Source organism: Arvicola amphibius, chromosome 2, assembly GCF_903992535.2.
Source record: "Arvicola amphibius chromosome 2, mArvAmp1.2, whole genome shotgun sequence".
Lineage (NCBI taxonomy): Eukaryota > Metazoa > Chordata > Mammalia > Rodentia > Cricetidae > Arvicola > Arvicola amphibius.
Genome location: NC_052048.2, coordinates 176,832,888 through 176,859,478, shown reverse-complemented (window position 1 = coordinate 176,859,478; position 26,591 = coordinate 176,832,888). Strand labels below are relative to the sequence as shown.

Below are 26,591 nucleotides of genomic sequence, written 5' to 3'. Positions count from 1 at the left end.
TGGCACACAAAGAGGGCAAAGCCTAAGCTGTGTAGACTGCCCCACTACACCAAATCATTAATACACTTGGAGACATATAATACCGGGTTTGTGAAGGAGCATACAGTTTCAATGAGTAAACATTCAGAAAACAAAAGCACTCCCCGTCCCCTTGGCTTTTCAAAGCAGGGTTTCTCTGCGTAACAGCCCTGATTGCTCTGGAACTCATTCTGTAGACCAGGCTGGCCTGGAACTCACAGAGATCCACCTGCCTCTGCCTTCCAAGTGCTGGGATTAAAGGTGTGTGCCACCACCGCCCGGCACAAAAGCACTTTTTAAAAGAGAGCCTGCTAGCAGAATTTTTTTTTCATCAGAAATTTTTAACTAGACAAGTTTTGTTGTGGCTGTTGTTCGTTTGTTGAGGTAGGATCTTCCTGTGCAGCCTGGCTGGCCTAGAACTTACCATTCAGGCCAGGCTGACCCAAAACTTCATCAAGTCCTCCTGCTTCTGCCTCCTAAGTGTGCTGAGATTCCAGGTGTGTGTATGCCTGTATAGAAAAGATATTTTCTATCTTTTGCTCAGAAGTAAAAAATGGTAGCTTATATGCATCACAAGTGTTTTAATGTATATTTTGGCGTAATATATGCAATGCACTGAATAGCTGTAGTGTTTTGGCAAAGCATTTTTTAGATGAACATGTTCTTTACATCTCAGAAGCAGAACTGCAGGTACAGTGCAGTGGGAGAGCGCCTGCTGTGCCCGCTCTGAGGCTTGGGCTGCATTCCTAATACCACAGTAAGGAACCACAAAGTCACAGAGGATAAAAATTAAATATTGAGAGAGGGTGGGGTGAAAGTGATAAAGATACAGAACATTTGAAACTCACTAAGTAAATGTTAAGCACACATAAAATCAATTAGATGACTGACTAGCAAAGCCCAAATAATAAACATTCCAGAAGGACAAAGAAAGTAGAGAGGGGAGTTAGGGAGCAGCAGTGGTGGAGGACTTGCCTGGCATGTGTAGAGCCCTGGGCAGGAGCAAGAATGCAAAAGGAGGGACTGGAGAGATGGCTCAGAGGTTAAGAGCACTGACTGCTCTTCCAGGGGACCTAGGTTCAATTCCCAGCACCCACATTAACAACTGCAACTCCAGAATCTGACACCCTCACACAGACATACATGCAGGCAAAATACCAGTGCATATAAAATGAAAATAAATAAATTATTTAAAAAAGACTCTCTGCAGGGGAACCTAACCATCTGTGCTTATATTTCACAAAGAAAAGTGGGAAGATGCTGAGGGGCAAAGTGTCAAGAAGGTGGCTTCAACATTGACAAGAAGAAGGAAGGGTCAAGGAAGGTCAACAAGTTTTTTAAAAAAAATGAAAGGAGCAACTTCATGCCTAGCACAGTGTGTGAAAATATGTCGGGGACCAGCATGCACACAAACCATTTTTTGTACCAGAGTGGAGGTGTGGGAATAAAAATACAGCTCGCACAACTATATTGGGAGGGAGTTTTATTATTTTATATCATTGTGGAATTTCAAAATTCTGACAAAAAGAGTACCTTTCAAATGGGGTAAGTCTACTTAGAGAATGTGAAGTCATCCTGTTTACATAGCAAGACCCTATCTCAGAAACATAAAAGGGACTGGCAAGACAAGTCAGCAGGTAGAGGCACTTACCATCAAGTCCCATAGGGACCAATCAAACACAAAGCAATATGTAAACTGCCTGTAGATACAAAACTGCATCTACACATAAGAAAGTATAAGAGCGGGGCGGTGGTGGCGCACGCCTTTAATCCCAGCATTCGGGAGGAAGAGGCAGGCGGATCTCTGTGAGTTTGAGGCCAGCCTGGTCTATAAGAGCTAGTTCCAGAACAGGCACCAAAAAAAAAGAAAGTATAAGAAACAGCCAAGTATGGAGGTACCTGCCTGTAATAACAGTTTACTAGAAGGCTGAAGCAGAATTGAGAGTTTAAGGCCAGTGTAAAGAATATATAGAATTATGGGCCAATCTGAGCTATATAGCAAGAACTCAGCCAAGCATAGTGGTGCATGCCTTTAATCCCAGCACTCAAGATCTCTGGGTTCAAGGCCAGTGTGGTCTACAAAGCAAGTTCTAGGACAGACAGGGCTACACAGAGAAACCCTGTCTTGAAAAACAAACAGAAAAGTCCTGAAACCGTGTTTCAAAGCAGACTAAAAAGAAATTTAAAAAAAAAAATACAGACTGTTCCTTTCAAGAAACATGAAGAACTAACTCATGAAAGCTGTCCTCTGACCTCTTCATGTGTGCATGGCATATGGGCACACACACAATAAGCATAATGAAAATGTGTGTTTGCGTGTGTACACATGCACCACCTTGTGGGCTCCAGGGATCAAACTCAGGTTGTCATGCTTGGCTGCAAGCCGTTACCTGCTGAGCCATCTCCCCGGCCCTGCCCAGCATTTTCACATGCATTCTATGTAGCAAACTCAGGTCTTACGCTTGCAAGGCAAGCATTTTATCAGTAAGCTATCTCCCCAGCCCTGGAATGAGTTTTTAATCTATTCTTCTTTTGTATTTTTTCTTGTCTTTTCAATTTTTCACACTAAAAGCTCAAGTGGGCAGGGGAATTTAAGGAAACTGGGACAGAGGTAGGAACTGGGAGTCTGAGGTTGAGAGTGTGGTAGGGGAAGGTGAGCACAGCTGGTCGGGGAGGGTTCTCAGGACAGCAGGAAGCCAAAACCGGCACCTCTTCAGCCAGTTTTTTTTAAGGTGTTTCCTTAGGAATCAGATTCAAGACTTTTAAACGGAATGGTGGTCATTGTTGTTCAGCGTGACTTCCTACAGAAATCCTGTAAGGCTTCCTGTTTGCTTGGGTGTCACATTCCTGGGCATCCAGCTGCACCTGAGTCTTCATGCAGGTGCGGGGGTGGGGATTGAGTTAGTGCTGCCCTCTAGTGCTCACAATCTGTCACTTCAATGGGTTTTTCAGCTTTTTGAAGACTCAGATTGAACTCAATACTCCATCCTATACACAAGCAACCCTTCTAAGGAAAGAAGAAAGAGAGGAAAACTAATAACTAATAGTTAAATGTTCATGGATAAGAAATGAAGAAAACCATAGCAATTCCTTATTTCAGAAAATACCGCACAACACGGATACATATTGTTTTAAATGCTGTCAATGATTTTTAAAGCCGTACTTCTGTACAGAGCTGTAATGGCAAGAATGAACACGACAGGCAAGTGCAGAGGATGGGGTGGCCTGAGGAAAACACAAAACGGGGAATCTGGGGATGAACTACCACTGAGCTGGAAGAGCCAGGGCTTCAGGATCAGAAATCCCGGGCCACTGTCTGAGCCATTCCGGCTGTGCGGTTGTGTGCAGGTCACTTTGCCTTGCTTTGCACCCCTGGTCGGATCCCTGTCACACTGAGACCAGAAGGCCCTGCCTGAATGCCAGCAGTACCAGTAGCTGAATGGTTTGGAGCAGCCTGTAGGTCTTTTGTGCCTCAGTACCTTGAGAGGCCTAACAGAACCATGCAGGGCTGGGAGGTTTCGTGAGCTGAATCCTGCGGAGGGCTCGGAAGAGTGTCTAGCTAATATTTGGTGTTAGGTATCAGTGATATAACATATCTACAAGCTTACCTAGGATAAAATCAACATGTCCTTTCTTTTCTCCCTGAAATCTGGCTCTGATGAAAATCCTGGTGTCCCCATCACACATGGCCGAAGGAGATACTCCTGAAACACACTCAGCAGTCAGTGACTCTCAGGTCCGTGGGTCTCACTATCTTTCCTCCACAGCCCTTCTTGCTGTAAAGTGTAGTCTCTTGAATGCTGTTCCCAATCTTCTGCTGACGTGTTGAAGAAGCAAAACTAAACTTCCCTTTGACTGCCCAGAAAGCAAGCTGTGAACCCAAATGCACCGACCTAACATCTCTGGTAGAAGGCAGAGCATGCCATCTGCTGCAATGGTGGAACCTGGGATTGGCAAGAGCTGTGCCCATCTGTACACCACCAGGGACTTCCCACGGCCACTCCAAGGGCCTGTTGCATGTCTGTCCTTGACTCTCTTGTTCGGTGCTTAAGGATACAGCTGTGGCCACAGAGGATCTTTTGTCCACTTCGAGCCAAGGAGCTGGAGAGGGCAGCCAGCACAATAAGCCGAATCAGCCCAACATCTGACTCAATCATAACCTCATCAGTCCCAAGCTCTCCACTGGTCAAAAAACCTTAGGAACACATAGAAGATACAGACCAGGTACATAGGCTAGAGCTGGGGCTGGGCAAAGAAACACACATGAACTTATACAAAAACATTTATTTACTGTTTATATTTCTTCTTCTCATACCGATCCCCTGAACTGGAACCCAGTCAGCTTCTAAGACATCCCGCTGTCTGGTTCTTGAATGTGGGGCACTATGAACACGACTAGACATTGTAAAAAAAGTGGGGCTTCCCCCTTCCCAGCAGATAAAGAAGTCAGAAGCTTTTGTGCCTAGCTCAAGCTATAGAAGCTTCCCGACATAGCCCCTTAAGTCAGAGGGTCCATCCCCACTGGATGGACATGTGGAAGAAAGAACATGTCTCTCAGAGGCCTGGAGTGGAACCAGTCTCTCAGCTGGAGACTGAGCTCAGTAGTAAGGTGTGTGTGTGTGTGTGTGTGTGTGTGTGTGTGCATGTACACATGCTGCTGTTTTAGGGTGCTAAGCAGGAAGAGGTTAGTCTGGTGGAGGTGAGACGTGAATGTGGAAGAGAGTACAGGAAAACAGGATGTGTCTGGGGTAGGGCCACCTGCTGAGATCAGCTATGGCCTTTATGGGAGTGGTCATCACAACTACCCGGAAGAGGAGGAAGAGAGTCCTGTCCCCACTTAGACAAAAGACAAACGACACAACGAACACTTTTGGTCTAAGAGTGCCAGAAAGGAAGGACAGCCAGCCCTCATCTGCCAGACATGGGTTCGGTCGCCTCACTGGCCACCATAGCCCACTCTGGGTAATGTCGCCCCTGCCCCTGCCATTCCTGCCTTAGCACAGCTCTACTGGAGACTGCCCCTGCCAGCCGGACTCTAGTCGTTGGGGCAGAGACGGGTGGGGGTGTCTTACTCCTGACGTGAGACCTATCAACGGCTATATTCAGCTTGTTCCCACAGTCCGGTGCTTTGAGGCAGACGCACAGAACTCTTCTAGCCGGCACGTGGCCCACTGACTCTGTCCGATGAGACCCCAGAGGTGTGCTCTCAGGAAGAAGAGCCACAGAAAAGGGTGCGTTCATCTTTCTCATCCCAGGGCCTGCCCTGCAGGCTCAGAAGTCCGAGTCTGCATCCAGAAGCTCAGCCTCCATTAGGTTAGTGCGGGAATGAATGGATCCCAGCCCCTGGAGGCGGCCCTGGGCCCAGACCTTAGGGGCTGAGGCACCAGGGAGAAATGGGTCTTGATGGGGACTAGGCTCTGGACAGAAGGGGTTGGAGACTAGAGTCCAGGCTCCCTGTCGGCAGGGCTCCCCTGTTCCCCAGGCATTTGCAGCCACCAGGCACTTCTGCCGGGGCAGCTGAGGCAGCCGAGGAACTGCACTGGGGGCAGGGGCAGGGGCAGGGTGGTGAAGCTCGGGAGCTGGTCCCAGTGGGCACACCTCCTTCTTCCTCTTCCTCCGCTTCTTCTTCCGGCCCAAGCGCTTCTCTAGCTCTGGGGAGATCTCTGCCTCAACCAGCCACAGGTTGGCTTGTTCCTCTGGTGGCACTGTCAGGAGGAAAAAAAACTCTGTCCTTGCCACCCTTCCCTCACCAGAACCCCTATTCCTGAGCTCCGGGACTCCCCAAGCCTTGGCACCCCTTCAGATCCTCTGGGGCCTTTCCTGCCTTCCCCCAGCCTAGCAGCCCCATACACTCCAGTCACAGGAGCTCCTAGCCTCTGTGGCCCCGCCCCTTCCTGCAGAAGCTAGAGCCCTCATACCTGGAGTTGCCACAGGGGTAACAGACACATCCTGGGGCAGTATGGCTCCTCTCCGAGCCACCATTTTGGTGACATGCTGGGCCCAGGCAGAGGAGACGTCCGCTGAAGGTTCGTTGAGGTCAAAAGCCAAACCCGCTTTGGAAACGAAAGGAGAGTGAACAGTAAACTCCTTTCTGTAATACGTCCATCTTCTCAGCCAGTCCCTCCCCCTGCGCTGGCAGAGTCCACCCTGTAACCAGTGGTCGCTGCCCATTCAAAACCGGAGGGGAGCAGCCTCTGGTCCCCAAAAGGCGTAACCTGAGCCCGCAAGTCCAGAGCCAGCACCCTGATTTGCACTGGCCCAGAAAAGCCACTGGAGATGGCAGACAAGAAGGGGGAGGAGATTCGACTCCTCAGAGAACCGCAATAGCAGTGAACAGGCCAGGAGAAGAAAGAAACGGGGGAGGACCCATGTTGGGGAGACTGGAACAGAGTGCAGTGCCTTATTTCTCAGTTTGCCAGACAGCCCATGTGTCCTGGATGGGACAGGTCTGCTACTGTGGCGGTTAAGTGTCTCAGCGGGAGAAGAGACTGAGGCTCACCCACAGGCCCGTCATGGGAGACAGTGTGCATGCTGAAGGAGAGCTCCTGGCCCGGGTTCTGCAGCAGCTCACGCCGCTTAGAGAAAGCCTTGGCAATCATCTTGCTCTTCTTGATCCTCTTGGGCTCATCGTCACTCTGCCCAGTCAGCCTGAGAACAGAAAGGGCGGGGCTGGAACATGGAGGAGCAGCTGCTTTCTTTCAAATCCATCGAAAGGCCTGGGATTCTCGGCCTAAGGACCTGCAGTCGTGAGGACTCTGACAACCTGAGGCCTTCACTGTAGCAAAGCACGCCTAGAATGCCGGGCTCTGGTGGGCCCTCCTTGCAAAACACTGGCACTCAGACTCAGCTCAGGGCCAAGCTGCATGGGGACAGGAGCTGTCACTAGAGGGCACTGGTGAGCTGCTAAAAAGTTAGCCACACAGCTCTTGAGTGGGGCGGGCGTTTTGGCAAACAGCTGCCCCAGCTGTGTTTTGGATTAGACAAGGCCTCAAGTGAGGCCATGGAGCTGAGGGTGAGACAGGAAGGACAAGACCAGAGGGCTGCTGACCCCACCTGCACCAGGTGCGCCTCCAGATGAGCAGTGTGGCCTTGGTCCAGACCCAGGTGCTCATGGCAATGCCAGTGCCAAACATGGCAAACAGATTGATCTTCTCTACCAGGAGGCTGGGCCGATTCTTGATCTCACAGTCTGGAATGGGCTTCTTGGTAGGCAACCCAATGGTCACATTGGCCTGGCACCTGTGGTGAGGGAGGACCAACAGCTGAGGCTATCTGGATCCAATAAGAAGGCGCCCAAACAGAAATCCATTTAGGGAAGAGCTGAGCCCCAGTGAGATTCTCCCCGTGTTCCCTGTCCAGAGGTGTTGTCTATATGTCTGTGTGTGTCAGTGCTGGGATGGAACCCAGGCTGTAAGCATGCTAGACTCTACCACTGAACTAAACCTTTAGCACCCCATGACTTTCTTTGGAATCATCTAGGGAGCTTTTATGAACTACTGGTGTCTGAGCCTCAGATCAAACCTCTGGGACAAGAGCCCAGTATCACTGGGTTACCCCTTCCCAGGCTGGAAGGTAAAAAGTCCAAGAATGAGCCAGAAACAGTCAGGGCAAGCATCCCTATCCCCTTTTTTTATTAATGAGATTTACTTATATTTATGTATATATCTATATCTATCTAACTATCTATATCTATATATCTATATATCTATATATATATGTCCTATATGTGTATACCATTTATATCCAGATGTCTGCGGAGTCCAGGAGAGGGTATTGAATCCCTGGAGCTGGGGTTACTGGTATTTGTGAGCTACCAGGTATAGGTACAGGAAACTGAACTTGGGTCCTATGGAAGGGTAGAAAGCAGTCCTAACAGCAGAGTCGTCTCTCTAGGCCAATAGTACCCCTTTAAAGGGGAGTTTAACCATGGCTCCAGTGGCAGCGGGCATCCTTTTAGCAGTAGAGATGACTCACTTGCTCTGGTTCACCTCCTTGGGCACAAAAAACGCTCAAGCAAAACTGGCTAACTTGACCAGGTTGCTGAACTGTCACAGGACCCGCCCCTGTGCAGGGGCTCAGTGAGAGCCGCAGAAGGCAGAAGGCTCGCACAATGAGAGAGCTCAACTTCTGCAGCCAGAACAGAATTGGGCAGAGAACAAGGGTTGGCTTCTGAACTCTTGCAAACACACAGGACAGCCCAACCAGGGGGTGCAGACAGACATGCAGGTGAACGGCAATTTGAAAGCCGTTTCTATCTGAGGGACCCTGGAAGACCACAGGCGAATGGGATGCTGCCTTGTAGCCGGAGCTCCAATTCTGCCCACCCCCACAACCAAACTCCGGGCCCCTCACTCACAGCACATAGTCCCGGAAGCTACGCTCCCACTCAGCCTGGTTGAAGAAGTCATAGAAGTGGCAGCTGAAGGTGATGAGCACAAAGCCAAAAGCCAGGAAGCCAAAAATGCCTGTGGAATTCAGGGGCAGGATCGGTTATCAGAGCAGACACTGTTGTGGCACAGGAGAGGGGACCGACTGCCCCACTGAGTACTGAAGACAGCCAAGTCCAGAGTGACTCATGCTGGGCTCGGGTCTTGACTGAATCCTCCAAAATAAATCCAGAAGGTTCTGGAGGCAACTATGGGAGGCCACAGAGAGGGAAAGGGGCCTGTGGAAGTATTCTTGGCACCAACCTGGATTCTTCACTTCTTACAGGAACTTGCCACCTCCACTATCACCTACACCTCTGCTTTGTTCCCTGAATACTTTCTTAACTCTCCCCACTGGTTTTCTGCATCCCGGAGGCCCCGGGAGGATTCAGCATTGAGCTGACCAAAGTCCCCTGGGCACTACTCACCCAGGCGCAGCATGGTCTCATTGATCTTGCTGGCAGCCTTCTCACTCAGAAGCCCAGGGTGGTTGCTCTTGATGGAGAACAGAGTCATGACCCCTGAGCAGAAAGACAGCTCAGGCATTAGCTGGGGAGAAGCCGCTCTCCTGGGAGGGTTGGGGAGGGAGGGCCCATGGCAGTGGAATCCTACGACTAATTATGCCCAGCCTGACTTAAACCTTGGGGAACCAGAGAATGAGAGAACAGCTGTTGGCAATAGGCTATGGGCTGGGGTAACTGTGGCAGAGCCTAGAAAACAGCCAAGGACAGAGAGAGGAAACCAGATGAAAGCTACTCTGATGGAAACCATCAACAACAGAAATACATTGTGTGACTGACATAAAACCTCAAGTTTTCTAGAAGCCACGTTAAAAAAGAAACTATAATTTTACTGTATTTTATAAACCAAATATATCCAAAATAGAACCGCTTCTACATTTCATATGACAAAGTATTAGTGATATAATTTGTATTTTACCCTTTTTTTCATGTTAAGTCTCGAATGCACTGGTTTTTTTTAAACTTAAAAAGCATCCCAGTTTGACCTCCTTTCAACATCCATGGCTACTGGCTACCGTAAGAGATGAAGCAGACGCGCAACCTACAGCAGAGGCTTGGACTCCCCCAGAAAAGCAGGGAAGAAGGCTGAACAGAAGGTGGGCAGTTCAGTGGGAGGAAACCCAAACTGACAAAGAAAACCAAGAAAAATGAGCTGGAAACCAAGGCAAACCATGGGGTGACAGATTGAGACGGGGAAGTTGGGGACCAGTAAATCTGTACATGTCGTGAAAACTGTTTGTGTATGTTAGGGGATGAAATGACTTGGAAACCAAGCTCCAAACATGACAGTGTATTTCAAGTTAGTGTGAGAACACATAAGCAATGGTCCCAAGATGGTCCACGTGGATCAGCTAGGTGTCCCAGGGTGTTCATCACACAAGTACACCCTGACAAAAAGGTACAAAAAGGTTTGGAACCCAGCCCAACCTCCCCTCAAAAGAACCAAAAACTTGGTCATGGCTTTGGAAGAAGAGGTACATTTTTCTGTCCTCACAGAAATGCTATCCTGCCTATGGCGTCATCTTCCATACTGAACCAAGGACTTAGGTCTCCTGTCAATGGAAGGCAGCAGAGCTGGAAGCTCCTGTTCCTACTTCCACAGAGCGGGCGCTCAGCATACCACATTACCTGGCTGGCTCTGGCTGAGTCACTCACCTCGGATGAGAAAGTAGCCTCCCACGATAAGCACCAAGCCAATGGGGGCCAGCACAAAGCCAGCACGGTAGCGGTAGTTCTTGTAGCCCACAAAACAGATGCCACTCACAGAGTCTCCATCTACCTGGAGCAGGACGGTACGGAAGGTAAGTTAGTTCCGGCCCTTCCTCCAAGCTCGCCCCTTTCAGCCGGCGCCCCACCACTCACTATACCTGGGCCACAGCGAGGATTGCCACAGTGAGGACAAAGGGGAGTGACCATGTGAGCAGGTGGAAGTAGGAGGTCTTGCCTGAGAGAGGCTGGTAGGTGGTACCCAGGGCTTTGAAGGAAGTGTGCCAGGCATAGGTGAGGACCACGAACCAGACCACTCCCGCCATCAAGGCATAGTACACGATGACGAAGATGATGACACACGACAGGGTCTCGCTGGAGCTGTGGAGATGTGGGATGGCACTCTTCTGCCAGGTTGCTCCACCCTGCCCAGGTCCTAGTCTACTGAAACGTGGAGGGTTCCCGGGAGTTTAGGACACAGGCCAGATGTGAAGAGGCTCTAGAGCACATCTCTTAAAGAGACAGTGACAATTTCGGTGCTGAGACTAAAGCCATGGTCTCAACACTGAACACAATAAGCCAGTGCTAAATCCTACCCAGAATGGTCATTACAGTCTTTTCTCCTCCCATCCTCGCCTCTGGGTCCCCAAAATACTTACGTGGGCTCCCCAAATCTCATGGTGCCATCTGCTCGGCAAACAATCTCCCGACGGGCACCATCCATGAACTGGGCCAGCCAGCCAATGCTGCCCACGAAGAAACATGCATTGACATAGAAGAGAATAACCGCGGGGTAGCGATTGGAGTTCCGCCAGTCAGCCACAAAGGTGGCCTAAAGGGAGAGGCAGCCGTGCAGTGACGTGAGGGTTTGTTCCGCTACAGATGCCCTGATCTGAACCCAAGACCCCACCTCCAGAATCATCCATGGGTACCCTACCGAGCAATTTCGTTCTAGAGTCCCTGCGCCTTGGGCTGTCCAAAGTCCCAGGCCCTTGCCCTTGAACACTGCTCACCAGTGTGAAGAGTGTGCAGAGACCTGTGACCGCCCCGAAGGACGCGATGTAGCTGTGCATGTCCTGGTGTTCGGCCTCGGTGTAGAGCGGGTTCTGGCACTGGATCCCGCAGCCTTCCACATCCTCGTACCAGCTCTTGGGGTTGTCTGTCCGCACCAATGGGGCTTCGCATTGGCCTGAGCTGTTGAACTTGATGTTCTGCACCTCGTTCTGGCACAGGGGAGGAGAAAGGAAACGCCAAGGGGAGACGGAAGTCAGGGTTGAGGCTCTTGTTTGGAAAACCCGGCAAGAGCAGGTATGCTAACTGGAGGCCCACCTGCTGCTCAATGGTTCTACAGCCTTGGACAAATTATTTGACTACTCTGTATCTCATTTTTCACATCTGAGAGAGTAGCCCCTACCTCATGATAGGGCCTAAGGATTAGGTTGAAGTTCCTACAGTGGTATCATATGTAGAAAATGATAATCAGCATCATCGTGATTGTTCTGTTCTCACTTCAGACGTCTCTTTTCCAACCCACACTAGCTCACGCCCTTCTATCTTCCTGTTTCCAGTGCTTTATGTATGTATGCCCTGACTCCTATTTATAACAAAAGTCCCTGAAGACAGGCTCCTGTCACAGCCGTAACAGCTCAAAAACTATATACTGAACTTAGTTATCTCGGGTCAACAGAGAAGCCTTCATAGAGACCCAGACAGTGGGTTACAGCTTGGGTGGGTGGTTCATGTGTTTTCTGACTACAGACCTAGCGGCTCCTAGGAGAGACATCTTTGGCTACCCTGTATTCAGGTCAATGCCGCTCTAAGCCAGGTTAGATCAGGCTAGACCACCCTATCTTGCCCCATAAAGCACTTACTGGGCAGCCTTCGGGGAAATGGTCCGGGGTGCAACGCAGGAAGTCAGGCCATCCTCGCTCCCGCTCCACAATGGCACAGGGGCCTCGGGTGGCCTGGCAGAGGGTGCGGCTGGGCAGCTCCACTCGGTCATTCTCACACTTGGGCATGTAGACAGCACATAGCAGGGGCTGAATCACTGCCCAACAGCGGGGGGCATTCCGGAGGCCTGGGAAATGGTGACAGTGTGGGTACACTGCAGCGAAGACCTCCTCCACACTGACCCACTGATACAGCTGTAGCCCCGCCCCTAAACCTTGGCCATACCATTTCTCAATAGGACGCCTGGAGAGAGCAATCTCGGTGCTACAGGCCTGCCCATGCATTGCAGGACACCTGGCACAACTAGACCCTGCTTTCTAAATGCCAGCAAAACCCTGAGGTCAAGGTGACAACCAAAAATATACACTCCCAACTCCAGAGATGTCAACTAAAAGACAGCCAGAAGAGCCAGAATCTCTGCGCAGTCTAACTCTTTAAAAAAAATTTTCTAAGATGTACATATTTTATTTTATGCAAGAGTCTTTTGCCTGCATGTTCACACCATGTGTATGCCTGGTGTCTATGGAGGTCAGTCAGAAAGGGCGTTGGATCCCCGGAAATGGAGCTACAGATAGATAGGTGAGAGCTGCCACGTTGGTGCTGGAGTTGATCAGGGTTCTCTGCAGGAGCAAATGCTCGTAACTGCTGAGCCGTCTCTCCAGCCCCACATGGTCTCATTCTTGATTAGATGTTGGTTACATGAGTGTATTTGCTTTGTGCAAGTCAAACTTGGGGCTCATTCACTATTGCCGACACTACAATTCACTTACCAATTCTTAAAACAGCTGCCACTTTGGAATACCCTGCTGAGGGGTGGTAGGGCCTCTGACTGAACCTCAGGTGGGGAAGTACCTAAACCCTTCTACAGGCCTCTCTGTCCCAATACAGAAGGGCTGTGGGACCCATTCACCAAAACCAAGAGATGTTTCCCCGCGCCCAGCTCCCAGAGCCCCTTATCCTCTTACCAAGCTGAGGCAGAGAGAGAAGAGATGGGGGTTTAAGAGGAGGTACTCAGGGGAGCCAGGAACTCCAGAGCCAGAGGAGGAAACAGGTCAGATGGAGAGAAACAGAAGAGGCTCTGTCCAGTGCACAGGAAGGAAAGACAGACGCTATCAGCACAGACACACAGACTTCTCCCCAACCCCCAACCCAGCCTAGGTGTTGACATGCTCATCCCAGGTCTCAGCTTGCTGTTTTCTGCCCTCCTGAACCCCTCTAAAATCACTCCTACTTTGGGAACACCAACATTCCAGGCAAGAAGTTGTACTCGGAGAACCTTCTGAGGGCGTGAGAGCCACTGTGGATAGCTGTCCCACTGTCCGGCTAGGGATGGTGGGGCAGGCAACCATTCTCTCAGGGAGGAGGAGAACAATGGAACACAGGAGTAAAGGGTATGGACATTGTGATCCGCCTGCCTGGGTCCAGATCTTGGCCCCACCACACCCTGGCTGTGTGCTCTGGAGTACTTTACCTCTGGTCTCAGTCTCTGTATCTGTAAAATGGAGATGACAGATTTACATGGTGGGACACTGGGCAGAGTGAGAAATGGCATAATATATGTATTTGGCACAGAACCTATCAGGGACTAACAGAAAGACTAGCTGTTTTAGTACCAGTCCTAAGGCCCACCCTCAGGCTTCACAGCTCCAAGAATACTCCAAGGTGCCAAGAAAGGTCCTGCCAGTTATGATGCACTATCCTCAGAAAACAGTCCCTCCTCTGATGCCAGTCACCACCACCTGGGAACCTTATCACCTCGAGGGAAGACCCAGTTGGGAAACTCTGAGCCCGCAGCTTTAAGTAGCAAATAGAGCTGTCGGGAGGCCACTGTAAGGGGGCTGTGCAGTATGCCCTGGCTTGTGAGGAGGATGTGTCCCCACGAACACATCATGAGGTAAAGACATACTAAGAAGAAAAGGCATTTAGTATCCATGAACAACTGAGCAGACAGGTTTAACAACACAGTATGCTGTGTGCAGCATGCTGAATATCTCCCCATGTGATCGAAGGGCTGAGTTGGGACTGTGGCTAATGGCTGCTACCCAGCATCTGGAAAGAAAAGTCAGACCACATAGTGCTAGCCCGGGAAAAGATCCAAATTCAAAAGTAGTGAGTGGCATGATGTCTATTTAATGCACGTCACTTCTGCACCATCCTTCAGACAAAAAGTTGTTTCAGCTGAACCACTGTAAACTGGGCTGTCCGCTTCCGTGCGGACTGGGAGCCGGTGAGATGGCTCAGTAGGTAAGGAGCTTGCTACCAAGTCTGGCAACCTGACTTTGAATTCTGCGGCCACATAGTGAAGGAGAGAAACAACTCTCTTAAGCTGTCATATGATTGCCACATGTCCACCATGGCACGGGACAATATACATCTGCACACGTTCAAACACACGCGCGCGCGTGCGCGCGCACACACACACATACACACACGTGCGCACAAATAAATGTAATAAAACATTGTTTAAAAAAGAAAATAGGCCGGGTAGTGGTGGCACATGTCTTTGGACACAGCACTTGGGAGGCAAGCAGACTTCTGAGTTTGAAGCCAGCCTGGTCTACAGAGTGAGTTCTAGGATAGCCAGAGTTACACAGAGAAACACTGTTTTGAAAAAAAATAAAATAAAATCAGATAAGATCATTCTCCATCTTGAATACGGTGACTAGTCACACAACTTTATCCTTTCTATAAAACAGCTGTTTTGTTTTGTTTTTCCAGACAGGGTTTCTCTGTGTAACAGTCCTGGATGTCCTGGAACTAGCTCTGTAGATCAGGCTGGCCTCGAACTCACAGAGATCCATCTGCCTCTGCCTCCCAAGCACTGGGATTAAAGGCATGCACCCCCACCACCCAGCATAAAACAGTTTTTTATGTCATACAACTATGCTTTTGTCTAAACTCACAATACTGAGAAGCATGGGGTTGGGGATGCACCTCAGTTGGCGAAAGATGCTTGTCTAGCACAAACAAAGTCCTGCGTTTGATCCTCAGCACCAGACAAACTGCCTAGTGGTGCATGCCTATAATCCCAGCACTAGGAGGCCAGATGATCAGGAGTTCAAGTTCATCCTAGACAATAATACATACAAAGTCCAAGGCTAGTCTTGGATATATGAGACCTTGTCTTAAAGGGGGTGGGGAGGAGGATTTTATTGAATGTTTATTAAGTAATATATTTAAAATACAAAAGGGGGACGTATCAGGCAATCTTTTTTCTAATTTTAAATATTTTATTATTTCACACTTTAAAAACAAACTATCCAGGGCTGGAGAGATGGCTCAGTGATTAAGAGCACTGGCTGCTCTTCTAGAGGTCCTGAGTTCAATTCCCAGCAACCACATGGTGGCTCACAACCATCTGTACTGAGATCTAGCGCCCTCCTCTGGTGTGCGGGCATACATGGAGGCAGAATGTTGTATACATACATAAATAAATCTTTAAAAAAAAAAATCCAAGGTTTTTTTTTTGTCTTTTTTTTTTTTTTTTTTTTTTTTTTTTGCTTTTTAAAGACGAAATCTTACTATGTAGTTCCGGCTGGCCTGAAACTCACTGGTAGATCATCAGGCTTCCCTGAAATTAACAGAAATCCACCTTTCTTTGCCTCCCAAGTACTGGGATTAAAGGCTTGTGCCAATAGGGAAAAAGCCCCCCCCCATGCTCCAATTTTTACATAAAAGAAAATTCCAGGGGCTAGAGAAGGGTCAGTGGTTAAGAGAGCACATTGCTCTTGAAGAGGGCCTAAGTTTAGTTCCCACATTAGGCAGCTCACAAACCCTGGCACTCCAACTCCGGGGGAATCTGTTTCTCTGGCCACCCTGGTTACTTGCACTCACATACGCGCGCACACACACACACACACACACACACACACACACATTAAGAATTCGTAATAATAAAAATTTTTAAAGAGAAAATTCCAGGTGGGTCAAAAGTAACAATATTTTAAAAATTAAAGTAGTAGAGGAAAAGATGAGAAATAAAGGGGTATTATTTGTTATGTGTGTGTGTGGTGTGTGTGTATGTGTGGTATGTAAGTATGTATATGTGGTGTGTGTGTTTATATGTGGTATGTATATACATACGGTATATGTATGTGTGGTATGTGTGGTGTGCGTGTGTGCGCGTGCCTGTTTGAGTCTGGAAACCGGAGGTCAACATCAGGGACCTTCCTCCTTCCTTCTCAACCTTACTTTTGTCTCTAAAACATTTTTGCATTTTTTCTGTGCTGCTGGGGGGCAGGCTGTGCCTGGGCACACACAAGACTGGGACTTGGTTTGGGACTCTGTCCTCTCCTTCCACCATGTGGTCCTGAGGACTGAACTTACGTCCCAGACTGGACGTAAGCTCTTACTCACTGAGCGATCTCACCAACCCTCCTCTCTATTTTTTGAGGCCCAGAGTTCGTTGATTTGGTAGACTAGCTCTCTTTCCTGAGCCTAAGGATCCTAAGGGATCTGCTGTCTTTTTCCCCAGTGCTGGGATCATAACAGTGGCCTCCAGGTCTAGATTTTTACACTGCTGCTGGGAATCTGAACTCAGGTCCTCACGCCTGCCTGCACAGCTAGCACTTCCCCCGCTTAGTTATTTCTCTAGCAGTGGGGTCTGAAGGAGAATGGCCCCACAGACTCATTCATTGTTCTCTAGTTGGCGGAACTGTTTGGGGAGGACTGGGAGGTGTGACCTTGTTGGAGAAGGTGTGTCACGGGGAACAGGCTTTGCGGTTCCAAAAGCCCACAGCACTCCCGGGCTGTGCCTCAGGCTTGTAGATCAAACTCACAGCTACAGCCTCAGTGCCATGTCTGCCTGCCTACTGTCATGCTCCCCAGCTATGATGGTGAGGGACTCTACCTGACACTGTGAGCCGGTCCCAAATGAATTGTTTTTTTCTGTAGGTTGCCTCGGCTGTGGTATCAGAGCAACAGGACAAACTAAGACACTAGCCCTATCTCGTTTTGTTTGTTTTTAAGACAGGGTTTCTTTATATAATCTTGGCTGGCCTATAACTCAGTAGGTAGATCAGCCTGGCCTCAAATTTATGACAGTCCACGTGTGGAAACCTCCCAAGGCTGAGATTTTAAAGTCATCGCGTCTGGCTTTGTGAATTGGTTTTGTTTTGTTGTTGTTGTTTTTAAACCCTGGAGAATGACACCATGCAAACAAAACAACACAACAATAAAAACAAAACAAAAACCCTCCAAAAAACAAACAAAAAAAACCTTGAAGCTACAAAATAAACAAATTTAAAAAAAAACTTCGGAAAAATTCAACAGGGTAAAAAAAAAAAAAAAAACAAAACCCAGAATCATGGGGACAGAGAGATGGCCCAGCAGGTAAGAGCACTGGGAGCTCTTCCACAGAACCCCAGTTAAGTTCCCAGCACCCACATCAGGAGACTAGCAAGCACCTATAGTTCCAACTCCAGGAGAGTCAACTCTCTCTTCTTGCCTCCAGTGACACCCGTGCACATGTCACACACACACACACACACACACACAAATCTTTTTTAATCACAAGAAAAGTAGCATACTGAGAAAATATATTTCCAGCATATATCAATGATAAAAGGCTAATCTTAAATACACAAAACTGTTCCAAATCAGTAAGAAAAGTTTAATCCTGTAGAATGATGGGCAAAGATAGAATAAATCACACAAATAATGAATGTATGGCCTTTAAGAACATAAATCTTCAATCTTGGTCTTAACAAGATAAATGCAAAATGAAACCATAGTGATATATAACTTTTTATATCTTTTTATATCTAGACTAATAAAAATGAAGGCATTTCAAAATCTTGAACCATCAAGCATGTGGGGGTAAACAGACACTTTTATATATTGTCAGAGATAACAAACATTGCTAATTCTTGGGGAGACCACTTATCGTTATCAGAATTTTATAGCAATTTTACTTCACAAGTTGATGATATATATGATATGTATCACATGATATTCATGACAGTACTGACCGGAAAAACAGCTTGAGTTTATATCCTTCATAGGAGACCAGCCATAAAACACACAAGTCAATCAGGGCTGGGATGTAGCTCAGAGCTAGAGCAAATGCCTCACATTTACAAGGTTCTGGGTTCCAGTCCCAGCATAACACACACACACACACACACACACACCCCACAAACAACATAATACAACACAGGCTCAGCACTTAAGAACACAGGTTACTTTTCCAGAAGAACAGGGTTTGAGTCTCAGTGCCCACATGGCAGCTCACAACCATCTCAGGCATACACGCAGTGCAGACATACACACAGGCAAATTACTCTGCCTCCCAAATGCTAGGATTAAAGGTGTGCACCACCACTACCACCTGGCTTGAAACTAGAGTTCTAAAAAACAAACAAACAAACAAAAACAAAAAGCCTGTAGGTGAATTATATGTCTAAAAGTGACTGGGAAATCTATGAAATTTTCTCTTTAAGTAAATTCATGAGCCGGGTGGTGGTGGCGCACGCCTTTAATCCCAGCACATGGGAGGCAGAGGCAGAGATCTCTGTGAGTTCGAGGCCAGCCTGGTATACAAGAGCTAGTTCCAGGACAGGCTCCAAAAGCTACAGAGAAACCCTGTCTCAAAAAACAAACAAACAAAAAAAGTAAATTCATGATTTGGGAAGAAAAAAGGATTTTTCCCCTAAATAAGACACAAAAAAGCACAAATCATAAATGTTTGATAAATGCCTACATTAATATTCAAATATTCACACAGAAAGGAGAATGTGAAAGTAAGCTATGAAGATATTTTTAACCCTTACAACCAACAAAGGGTTCATATCCAGCATATGTGAAGAATTCACACCAACCTAATAAAAATGTCAGGCAGCCCTCTGGAAAAAACAGATGAAGAATTTCCACAGATACTTCACAGCAGAAATTCAAATGGTCAGCAAACATCTGCAGAAATGTGGCCTTTGCAGGCAATCAAGGAAACGTAAATTAAAATAATAAGGACTAATGAAGTTGCTTCATATGTATGGGGCCCTGGGTTCGAACTCCAGCGCAGCTAAAAAAAAAAAAAAAAAAAAAAAAAACCTCAAAATTAAAATCAGATTAGCCAGGTCTTTAATCCCAGCTTTCAGGAAGCAGAGGCAGGAGAATCTCTGTGAGTTTGAGGACAGTCTAGATTACAGAGTGCATTCCAAGATAGACAGAACCACACGGAGAAGCCCTGTTTCAAAAACCAAAACAAAACAAAAACATAAAATGGACAAATTGCAGTATGTTCATATGATGAAACTATTCAGTAACTAAAAAGAGCTACAGTAACATGGATAAATCTTATGTAATAAAGAAGCAAGACATCTGGACATGGCAGCAGTGAGGGGCGGAGGCAGAAGGATTACCACGAGTTTGAGACCAGCCAGAGCTACAGAATAAGACTATCTATCAAATAAATACATTGTTAGCTAGCAAGGGTTGGGAATTGGGGGCATAGCTCAGTAGCAGAACATTTCCTAGCACATATGAGGTCCGGGGTTTGATCTCCAGTATCGAAGGAGGAGAAACCAGAGCATAAAGGATATAGCTCATTTGTAGGGTGCTTTCGGAGCAGCTGCCAGGCCCTGGGTTCAGCCCTTAGACATCACTTTATAATTATTTTTTATCTGGTATCCTTATGTTTTATGTACTTCCTGTAGGCTTGAATATTTTGCAATTAAAAGAATAAAAATGTGAAGCAAAGATGAAAACCTTGGTCTATAGGTATGTTTTCTCCTTCCTTCCTTCCTTCCTTCCTTCCTTCCTTCCTTCCTTCCTTCCTTCTTTCTTTTTGGTTTTTCAAGACAGGGTTTTGTTGTAGTTTTAGAGCCTGTCCTGGAACTAGCTCTTGTAGAGCAGGCTGGCCTCGAACTTACAGAGATCCTTCTGCCTCTATCTCCTGAGTGCTGGGATTAAAGGCGTGAGCCACCACCGCCCGGCATGTTTTCTATATTTTCATACTTCACACACACAATTTATTTATTTACTTATTTTGAAACAGAGACTTGCTATGTATGGCCCAAGCTGGCTTCAAACTTACAACTATATTTCGGCCTTAGCTTCCTAAGTACTGGAACTCAGACATGCGTCATTATGTGTACACACACACACACACACACACACACATAAAACACACACCACATCACACCACACTCACACACAGTTTTTAATTGCCCTGATGATCAGCCTGTTTTTGAAAACAGCCAGAAGGAAATTCTTCCGAAGCTCTCCTTGCCAATTACCCACCAACACTAACAACATCCCAACTTGAGGTCTGAGAGACCAGCGAGACATTCCTCCCAGTTTCTCGGTCTTTTTCCTGCTAGCCGGACCCTAGCTAGGCAACAGAGCCACACACCCATGTATACACAGACACAGCACAGCAGCGGTAGGGGAGGCTACGTGCTGGCTCTCAGGAACCTATCCCCTCACCACCTGCAGGCTTCTCTTTCTCGCTTTCTTGCCCCACTTCCTAAACCAGATTTGGCCCAAGGTGGACCATGGCCTGGACAGTATGTTTGTCTGGTCAGCTTGGAATGCATGGAAGGACACATTTCCAGCCGTAATGGGGAGAAACACTAAGTGAGTAAGGAAACCCAAGTTTGGAGGGATGAAAAACATAGGAGAGGCCTGAGTTCTATACACATCCAGGAGTCAGAATGACCTAGTTATAAACTTCACAATTTGCAGATTTGGCGATCCGGATGAAGAAAGCATTTAGTGGCCTGTTCTCTGTGGCAACTCCTCCTTTCCAGATCTGTTAGGAATCTCTGTGTAGATATCCACTGAGCAGTCTAACACACAAAGCCAAAGCCAAACCCGCACTTTCTTCTTCAACCTTCCTCTGCTACCAGGAGAAAGCAATGGGACCATCACCCACAGCATCTCACGCTTCCTCCGGCTCAGTCAAGGCTGTTATCCACTCATCAGCAAATCTACCTCCGACACTCTAAATCTGCCTAGCCTTCCGTCTATTCCTCCTATCCTGATCACCATCATCTCCCACCTAGACTATTTTATTTCCCAACAAGTAACCAGGATCCGGGTTCTCTCTTCTCTCTGGCAGCTGTTTCTACAACAGCCCCTGCCCCTCCGATGCATGTGTGTGCACCTGAGTGTGTGTATGCACACTGCAGATGCACTGAGGTCAGAAGAGAACATTGGATCTCCTGGAACTGATGTTATAGGCTGTAGTGAGATACCAGATGTGGGTGGTGGGAATAGAACCTGTGTTCTCCGCAAGATCAGCAAGTGCTCTTAACCACTGAGCAATCGCTCCAGTTGTTCTTCTCCCAGTTTGTTTGTTTGTAGTTGTTTTTGGAGACAGGGTCTTGAGCTTTAGCTGGCCTGGTGCTCACATCTACACAGCTGACCTAGCACTCACAATGATCCTCCTGTCTCAGCCTCCCAAGACCTGGAGTTACTATCATGCATCACCACGTCCAGGCAAAAATAATCCTTCAAAATCCCTCAAAAATGCAAATAGATTACATTTTTTCCTTTGCTTAAAACCTTCTTTATCAGAGGCTTCTTGTCATCCTTCAATAGATAACATCTCAATTTACTAAGGGGCAAGAAGCTTCGGCTTTCTAGTCCCGTCATCTCCTGCAGTTCTGTTTCTAAGGTGCCTTGGTCCAGTTCTATGCCTCTATTGTTATGGTTTTGGTCCCTGTCCCTTTAAGAGAAAAGCCACGCCCATTCCCTCCCCATCCGCTGAGGCAGGCTGATCTTCAGCTTCCGGCCCGAGCTTGCTCTCTTTTCCAACTTCCTCTCAGAGAGGCAGCTTCGCCTCTGCCTCTCTCCCCACTTCTCTGCTTCCCCCCCCATCTCTCTTCTCTCTCTCTCTCTCCTCGCCTCCCTCCTGCCCTTTCACCCCACTGTGGAACACCCCCTTCCCTGGGTTTCGGCCCCAGTGTTGTGTTTCTTTCTGCGGCTCGTGTTTACCCGTGGAGTCGGAGGGAGTAACCTGGGACTCGACCACGCACGCAGGAAGCTAAAGATCAGCGGATGGAGAGGGAATGGGCGTGGCTTGTCTCTTAAAGGGACAGGGACCAAAACCACACCCCCTTCCCTGGGTTTCGGCCCCAGTGTTGTGTTTCTTTCTGCGGCTCGTGTTTACCCGTGGAGTCGGAGGGAGTAACCTGGGACTCGACCACGCACGCAGGAAGCTGAAGATCAGCGGATGGAGAGGGAATGGGCGTGGCTTGTCTCTTAAAGGGACAGGGACCAAAACCATAACATCTATTATATTTCTTTCTAAGTACCATGCTCTCTTCCTCTGTACTATCACCTCTTTCCATCCCTTGTCCCAACCCTCCCTGCTTATTTCTCAGGCCACTGATTAGATGTCAGCTTCTCTGGGTACCTTCTCTGGCTTCCCAAAGCTCTGTGTTCCTTCAGCACCCACAATACTTTTCATAGATAGTGCCAACACCTGTTTAATCGTCCTTTCTCCTCTTGAAATCATAGAGCTCACTTCTATAATCTCCATCTTGATATACTTAGCTCCTGCCCCAGGATGGGATGTACTCACTGCAGAATTGAATGAGGCTCTGAAAACCATAAAGATCCATCTCTATCCTCAAGTTTATGATGAGCACAAGTTAGAGTATCTTTTATCACCCACAAAATCCCCTGCCAAAGTCAGACCATGCCTAACACTCATCAGACTCTAATTCCAGACAGGACAAACACTAGTTCCTGCTCAAACATACCTGTGATTCTCACACATGACTCACTTTCTCCCCATCCATCTACGGGTCCAGCCTGTGCCAGCACCCACTTCTGGATCACACACAGAGAAGAGATCTAAGCTGTAAACAATGGACAACAGCAGGAAAGAGATCAGTGTGACCCAGAAGCCCTGGGCTCAGAGCTTGCACCTCTGCTCAACCCTGATTAGACAGCTAGTGAGCCTGGAATCTGAACAACTGGCAGACGGCTCTAACTCCTGCACACTCCTGCCAGCTCGGCAGCTGCTCTCGCGCGATGTGGGACGGAATAAGGTGCATTCATTTCCTCCTTGATCTGATGACAACTTCGGAGGGCAACTTTTTCACATGTCACTTGAGAGAATTCAATCACAGGCCCCACAAATAATATTATACATAGAGAAACAAACTATTTTACACACATACACACACGGGTGTATTCTTTCAGCAACACAAAACTTGATTATCTAGTGCTGAGAGATCTGCATTTTGGTTGTGAGCCTAGCCTTTAACAGCTGAGCCATCCCTCCAGTCCTAGATCTGCATTTTTATATGGCTGCCTCCTAAACTCAAGTCTTATCTCTGATGGTGCTCAGAGATACCTTGTTGAATCCTTTCTTTCTTTCTTCCTCTTGGGAGGGCTGTTTTATTTTTTTGTTTTTTTGTTTTCTGAGACAGAGTCTCACTATATAGCTCTGGTTGTCCTGGAGCTCACTATGAAGACCAGGTGGGTCTCGAACTCACAGAGACCTGCCTGCCTCTCAAGTACTGGGATTATGCCCTGATAGATTTTTTTTAAATTGTTTATTGGTGTGGGGGGGGAGGGAGGAAGGGAGAGAGGAGGAGAGAGAGAGAGAGAGAGAGAGAGAGGGAGAGAGAGAGGGAGGGAGAGAGAGGGAGAGAGAGAGAGAGGGAGGGAGGGATGGAGGGAGGGAGGCAGGAACATTTCACAACTCAGTTTTCTCCTAGCTTGGGATCTGGGGATCAAACTCGGGTCTTGGGCTCACACAGCAAGCACGTCTACCTGAGCCATCCTGCTGGCTCTTAACTTTCTTTCATGTCCTTTTTTTCATTCTGCCGGTCTTCTGCACACACATTGCATGTATATAACTTCAAAGACTACAATTATATTCCCTCTGTCTCTTCATTCTTATACCTTCTATGCTACATTTATGCATATATGTGTATGTGTGAAATCACACAGACCTTATATTGATTTATGGATTGTTTTCAAACCTACTCTTGATTACATATAGCATATGCCTCAGAGTCTACAGTTCTCAACCTTCCTAAGGCTGTGACCCTTTAACACAGTTACTCGTGTTGTGGAGACCCCAACATCAAATCATTTCGTTGCTACTTCATAACTGTAATGTAAGTATCTGTGTTTACTGATGGTCTTAGGTGACCCCTGTGAAAGGGTTGCTCGCCCCTTAGAGGGGTCGAGACCCACAGATTGAGAACTGCTGCTTTAGAACGCCATCTCCTTGTAGGATACAGTTCTACCTCCTGGGTATCAGCCACCCTCTAAGTTCCTCCTCTAGCATCAGCATCAAGCCTTATAGCCTCAGGCAACATGCAGCTTCAGCTGAGAACTCTAGTGGTCAAGTTGACAATGACAGTCTACCTACGCCTAACACTACCCCAGCCCCAGGATCCTACCAGCCTTGGGGGGGGGGGGGGAGCTATGGCTAGGGACACTGCAGGCCAGTCCAGCAGGCTCTCTGGTTTGCTCCAGGCTCCGGATTTTCTTTTCTATCCCATCAAGAGCAGCTTTTACATCATACTGGGGTTGGGGGGTTGGGAGGGGGTGAGGGGAATGAGAAGGTGAGAGGCTAGTTACCCTCCCAAGCATCCTACAGGTTCTCAATCCAAAACGGTGACAGGTAGGTAGACAAACCATTCGAAATAATCTAGGATGGACTTCGGGTGCAGCTGCATTTTCAGGCTCTGCCACAATCCTACCCCAAGTAAAGGACTGTGGGACTTCCAGCTACCCTGGACGGTGTCCATGGGCTCTCAACACCCGGACTTCGTGTTCTTCCATAGCTCTCACTGGCCTGAGGCTCCACATTTCCAAAGAGCCACAAACAATTGCTAAAACTGTCTCCTTCCTTCTTAACCCGAGTGGGTCAGAGTTTCCATTTCTCAGATAAGGAAGTTGAAACAAGTAAAAGCAAGACAAAAATCACAGGTTTCCTAGACTGATCTAAATTAAGATTACTAGACGGCTCGTATGGCTTTTAGTTATTACAAGGGGGGCATCTTTTCCTTCACAAATTTCACAAGTATTTTCTCACTCCTTCCCTTCAAATTCTTAAACGTCTTCCCCCGTCATCCTTGTCTTTCTTCTCTCCAAATCGGATTTCCTCAAGGTCTGAACACTGCCCAGAATCCCTGCGGACCTTGCTTCAAGAAAATATCTCCTCTCCCTTTGCTGTGGCTGAGCGCTCCCTCCTAAAAGGCCCCACGTTCCCCCAACCCCATCGTTGCTCAGGCTCTTTGTAACTGGCCGGCTTCCCCGGCCCCATCTCCATCACGAAGGTTCCCCTTCCCGCACACGACCTGCCCCCAAAGTTCCAGACTCGTTTCTCCGGCTCTCCCGGGTACAAGCCGCGCCCGCTCAACAGTTCAGGCCTGAGCCTTTTCTTTCCATCACTGTCCCGTCCCATCACCTCTGGGTCGCAGTGCCGGTTCCCGCGCGCTTACCCGACCAGAGCACGAGCTTGCCGTGCGCTTCCTCCTGGGAGTCCGAGTCCCCAGCCAGCAGCGTGGAGGTGGCTCCGTAGGGCAGCGCCGAGCCCAGGCACACGTTGTAGCGCAGAGGTTCGCAGTGGGCGGCCCGGCCACAGTGGCTCAGCAACGGCGGCGGAGGGCTGGTCACCGGCGCGTTCCTCCTCCCGCTCCCGCCGGCGCTTCGAGGCCCAGGCCCGGTCGCGTTCCCGCTCAAGGCCGTCCCCCGACCCGGGCCCCCCAGCAGTACCACCAGCAGCAACTGCAGCAGCCTCGGGGACGCCAGCTCGGGCCCACGCGCGGGGCGGGCAGCGGCCATGGCCAAACCCGCCAACTCAGCAGAAGCCGAGGCGCCCCCGCGCTCCCCGGAGTCCGTTGGCTAAACACACGACCCCGGGGGCCGCGGAGGCTACTTAGGCGACCGGTGCGCCCCGTGAGTCTGGGGCCAGTTTTCGCCAGGCGCAGCGCGCGTCCGTGCCCCTCTTCTCCCAACTTTGCAAACTTTGGAACCCGGGCCCCATGTTGGGCAGCGCAGGCCCGGGCCAGGATGCACGGACTCCGGACTGCCTCGCCTGGCGATCGGAGTTGACTTCAGCCCTGGGAGCCCCCTGGGGCTCCGATCTCCAGCCCCATTCCCTCTCCCACCATTAAAACCAACTCCCAGCTCCTCGGAGGAGGCCAGGCACCGGCCGGGGGGTGCGGGAGTTGGTCCCCGGCTCCGCCCCCACACCAGCCCGCGGCCCAGCAGCCACCTCCGCGCGAGCGCGCCGCAGCCCCCTGAGCTCTCCGGGCTGCCGACTACCGGGCTCCTTTGTTGCTCTAGCTGGCCGTGCTCTCTGGAATGCATGGGCCTCGCGGAGCCAAGCCCTGCCCCCCCATTCCCCACCCCCGCCTCCGCCAAGGCTAGGGGAGGGCCTGGGCGAGGGAGAGCAGGAGGAGAGTAAAGCTGGGGAGGTGGAGCCCGAACTTCGGCGGCCTAAGCGCCCGCTGGGGCTGGGGTTGGGGGATTTGGGAACCTTCATCCCACCCGGCGC

The 26,591-nt window shown here is 48.9% G+C and overlaps 1 protein-coding gene across 1 annotated transcript; it reads right to left on the bottom strand.

Moving 5' to 3' along the window:
• Nucleotides 1-4,287: 4,287 nt before the first annotated feature.
• Nucleotides 4,288-26,398, bottom strand: Smo (smoothened, frizzled class receptor). The gene is made up of 12 exons (XM_038319503.1): nucleotides 25,534-26,398; nucleotides 12,043-12,248; nucleotides 11,185-11,394; nucleotides 10,831-11,003; nucleotides 10,333-10,552; nucleotides 10,121-10,244; nucleotides 8,873-8,965; nucleotides 8,375-8,483; nucleotides 7,072-7,257; nucleotides 6,518-6,666; nucleotides 5,937-6,071; nucleotides 4,288-5,723 (listed from the first exon to the last, which is right to left on the bottom strand). The coding sequence occupies exons 1-12, from the start codon at nucleotides 25,874-25,876 to the stop codon at nucleotides 5,290-5,292; spliced, it is 2,382 nt and encodes a 793-aa protein (XP_038175431.1). The 5' UTR covers nucleotides 25,877-26,398; the 3' UTR covers nucleotides 4,288-5,289.
• Between the last annotated feature and the right edge of the window lie 193 nt (nucleotides 26,399-26,591).

What these genes read in the sequence shown, in the direction of transcription:
- Smo (XM_038319503.1), bottom strand. Translation starts at nt 25,876, where the DNA reads ATGGCCGCTGCCCGCCCCGCGCGTGGGCCCGAGCTGGCGTCCCCGAGG. An exon ending in ATTTCCCCGAAGGCTGCCCA is followed by an intron (nt 11,395 to 12,042) that starts GTAAGTGCTTTA and finishes CCCCTGTGCCAG; the next exon opens with AACGAGGTGCAGAACATCAA. An exon ending in CAATCCTCGCTGTGGCCCAG is followed by an intron (nt 10,245 to 10,332) that starts GTATAGTGAGTG and finishes GTCCTGCTCCAG; the next exon opens with GTAGATGGAGACTCTGTGAG.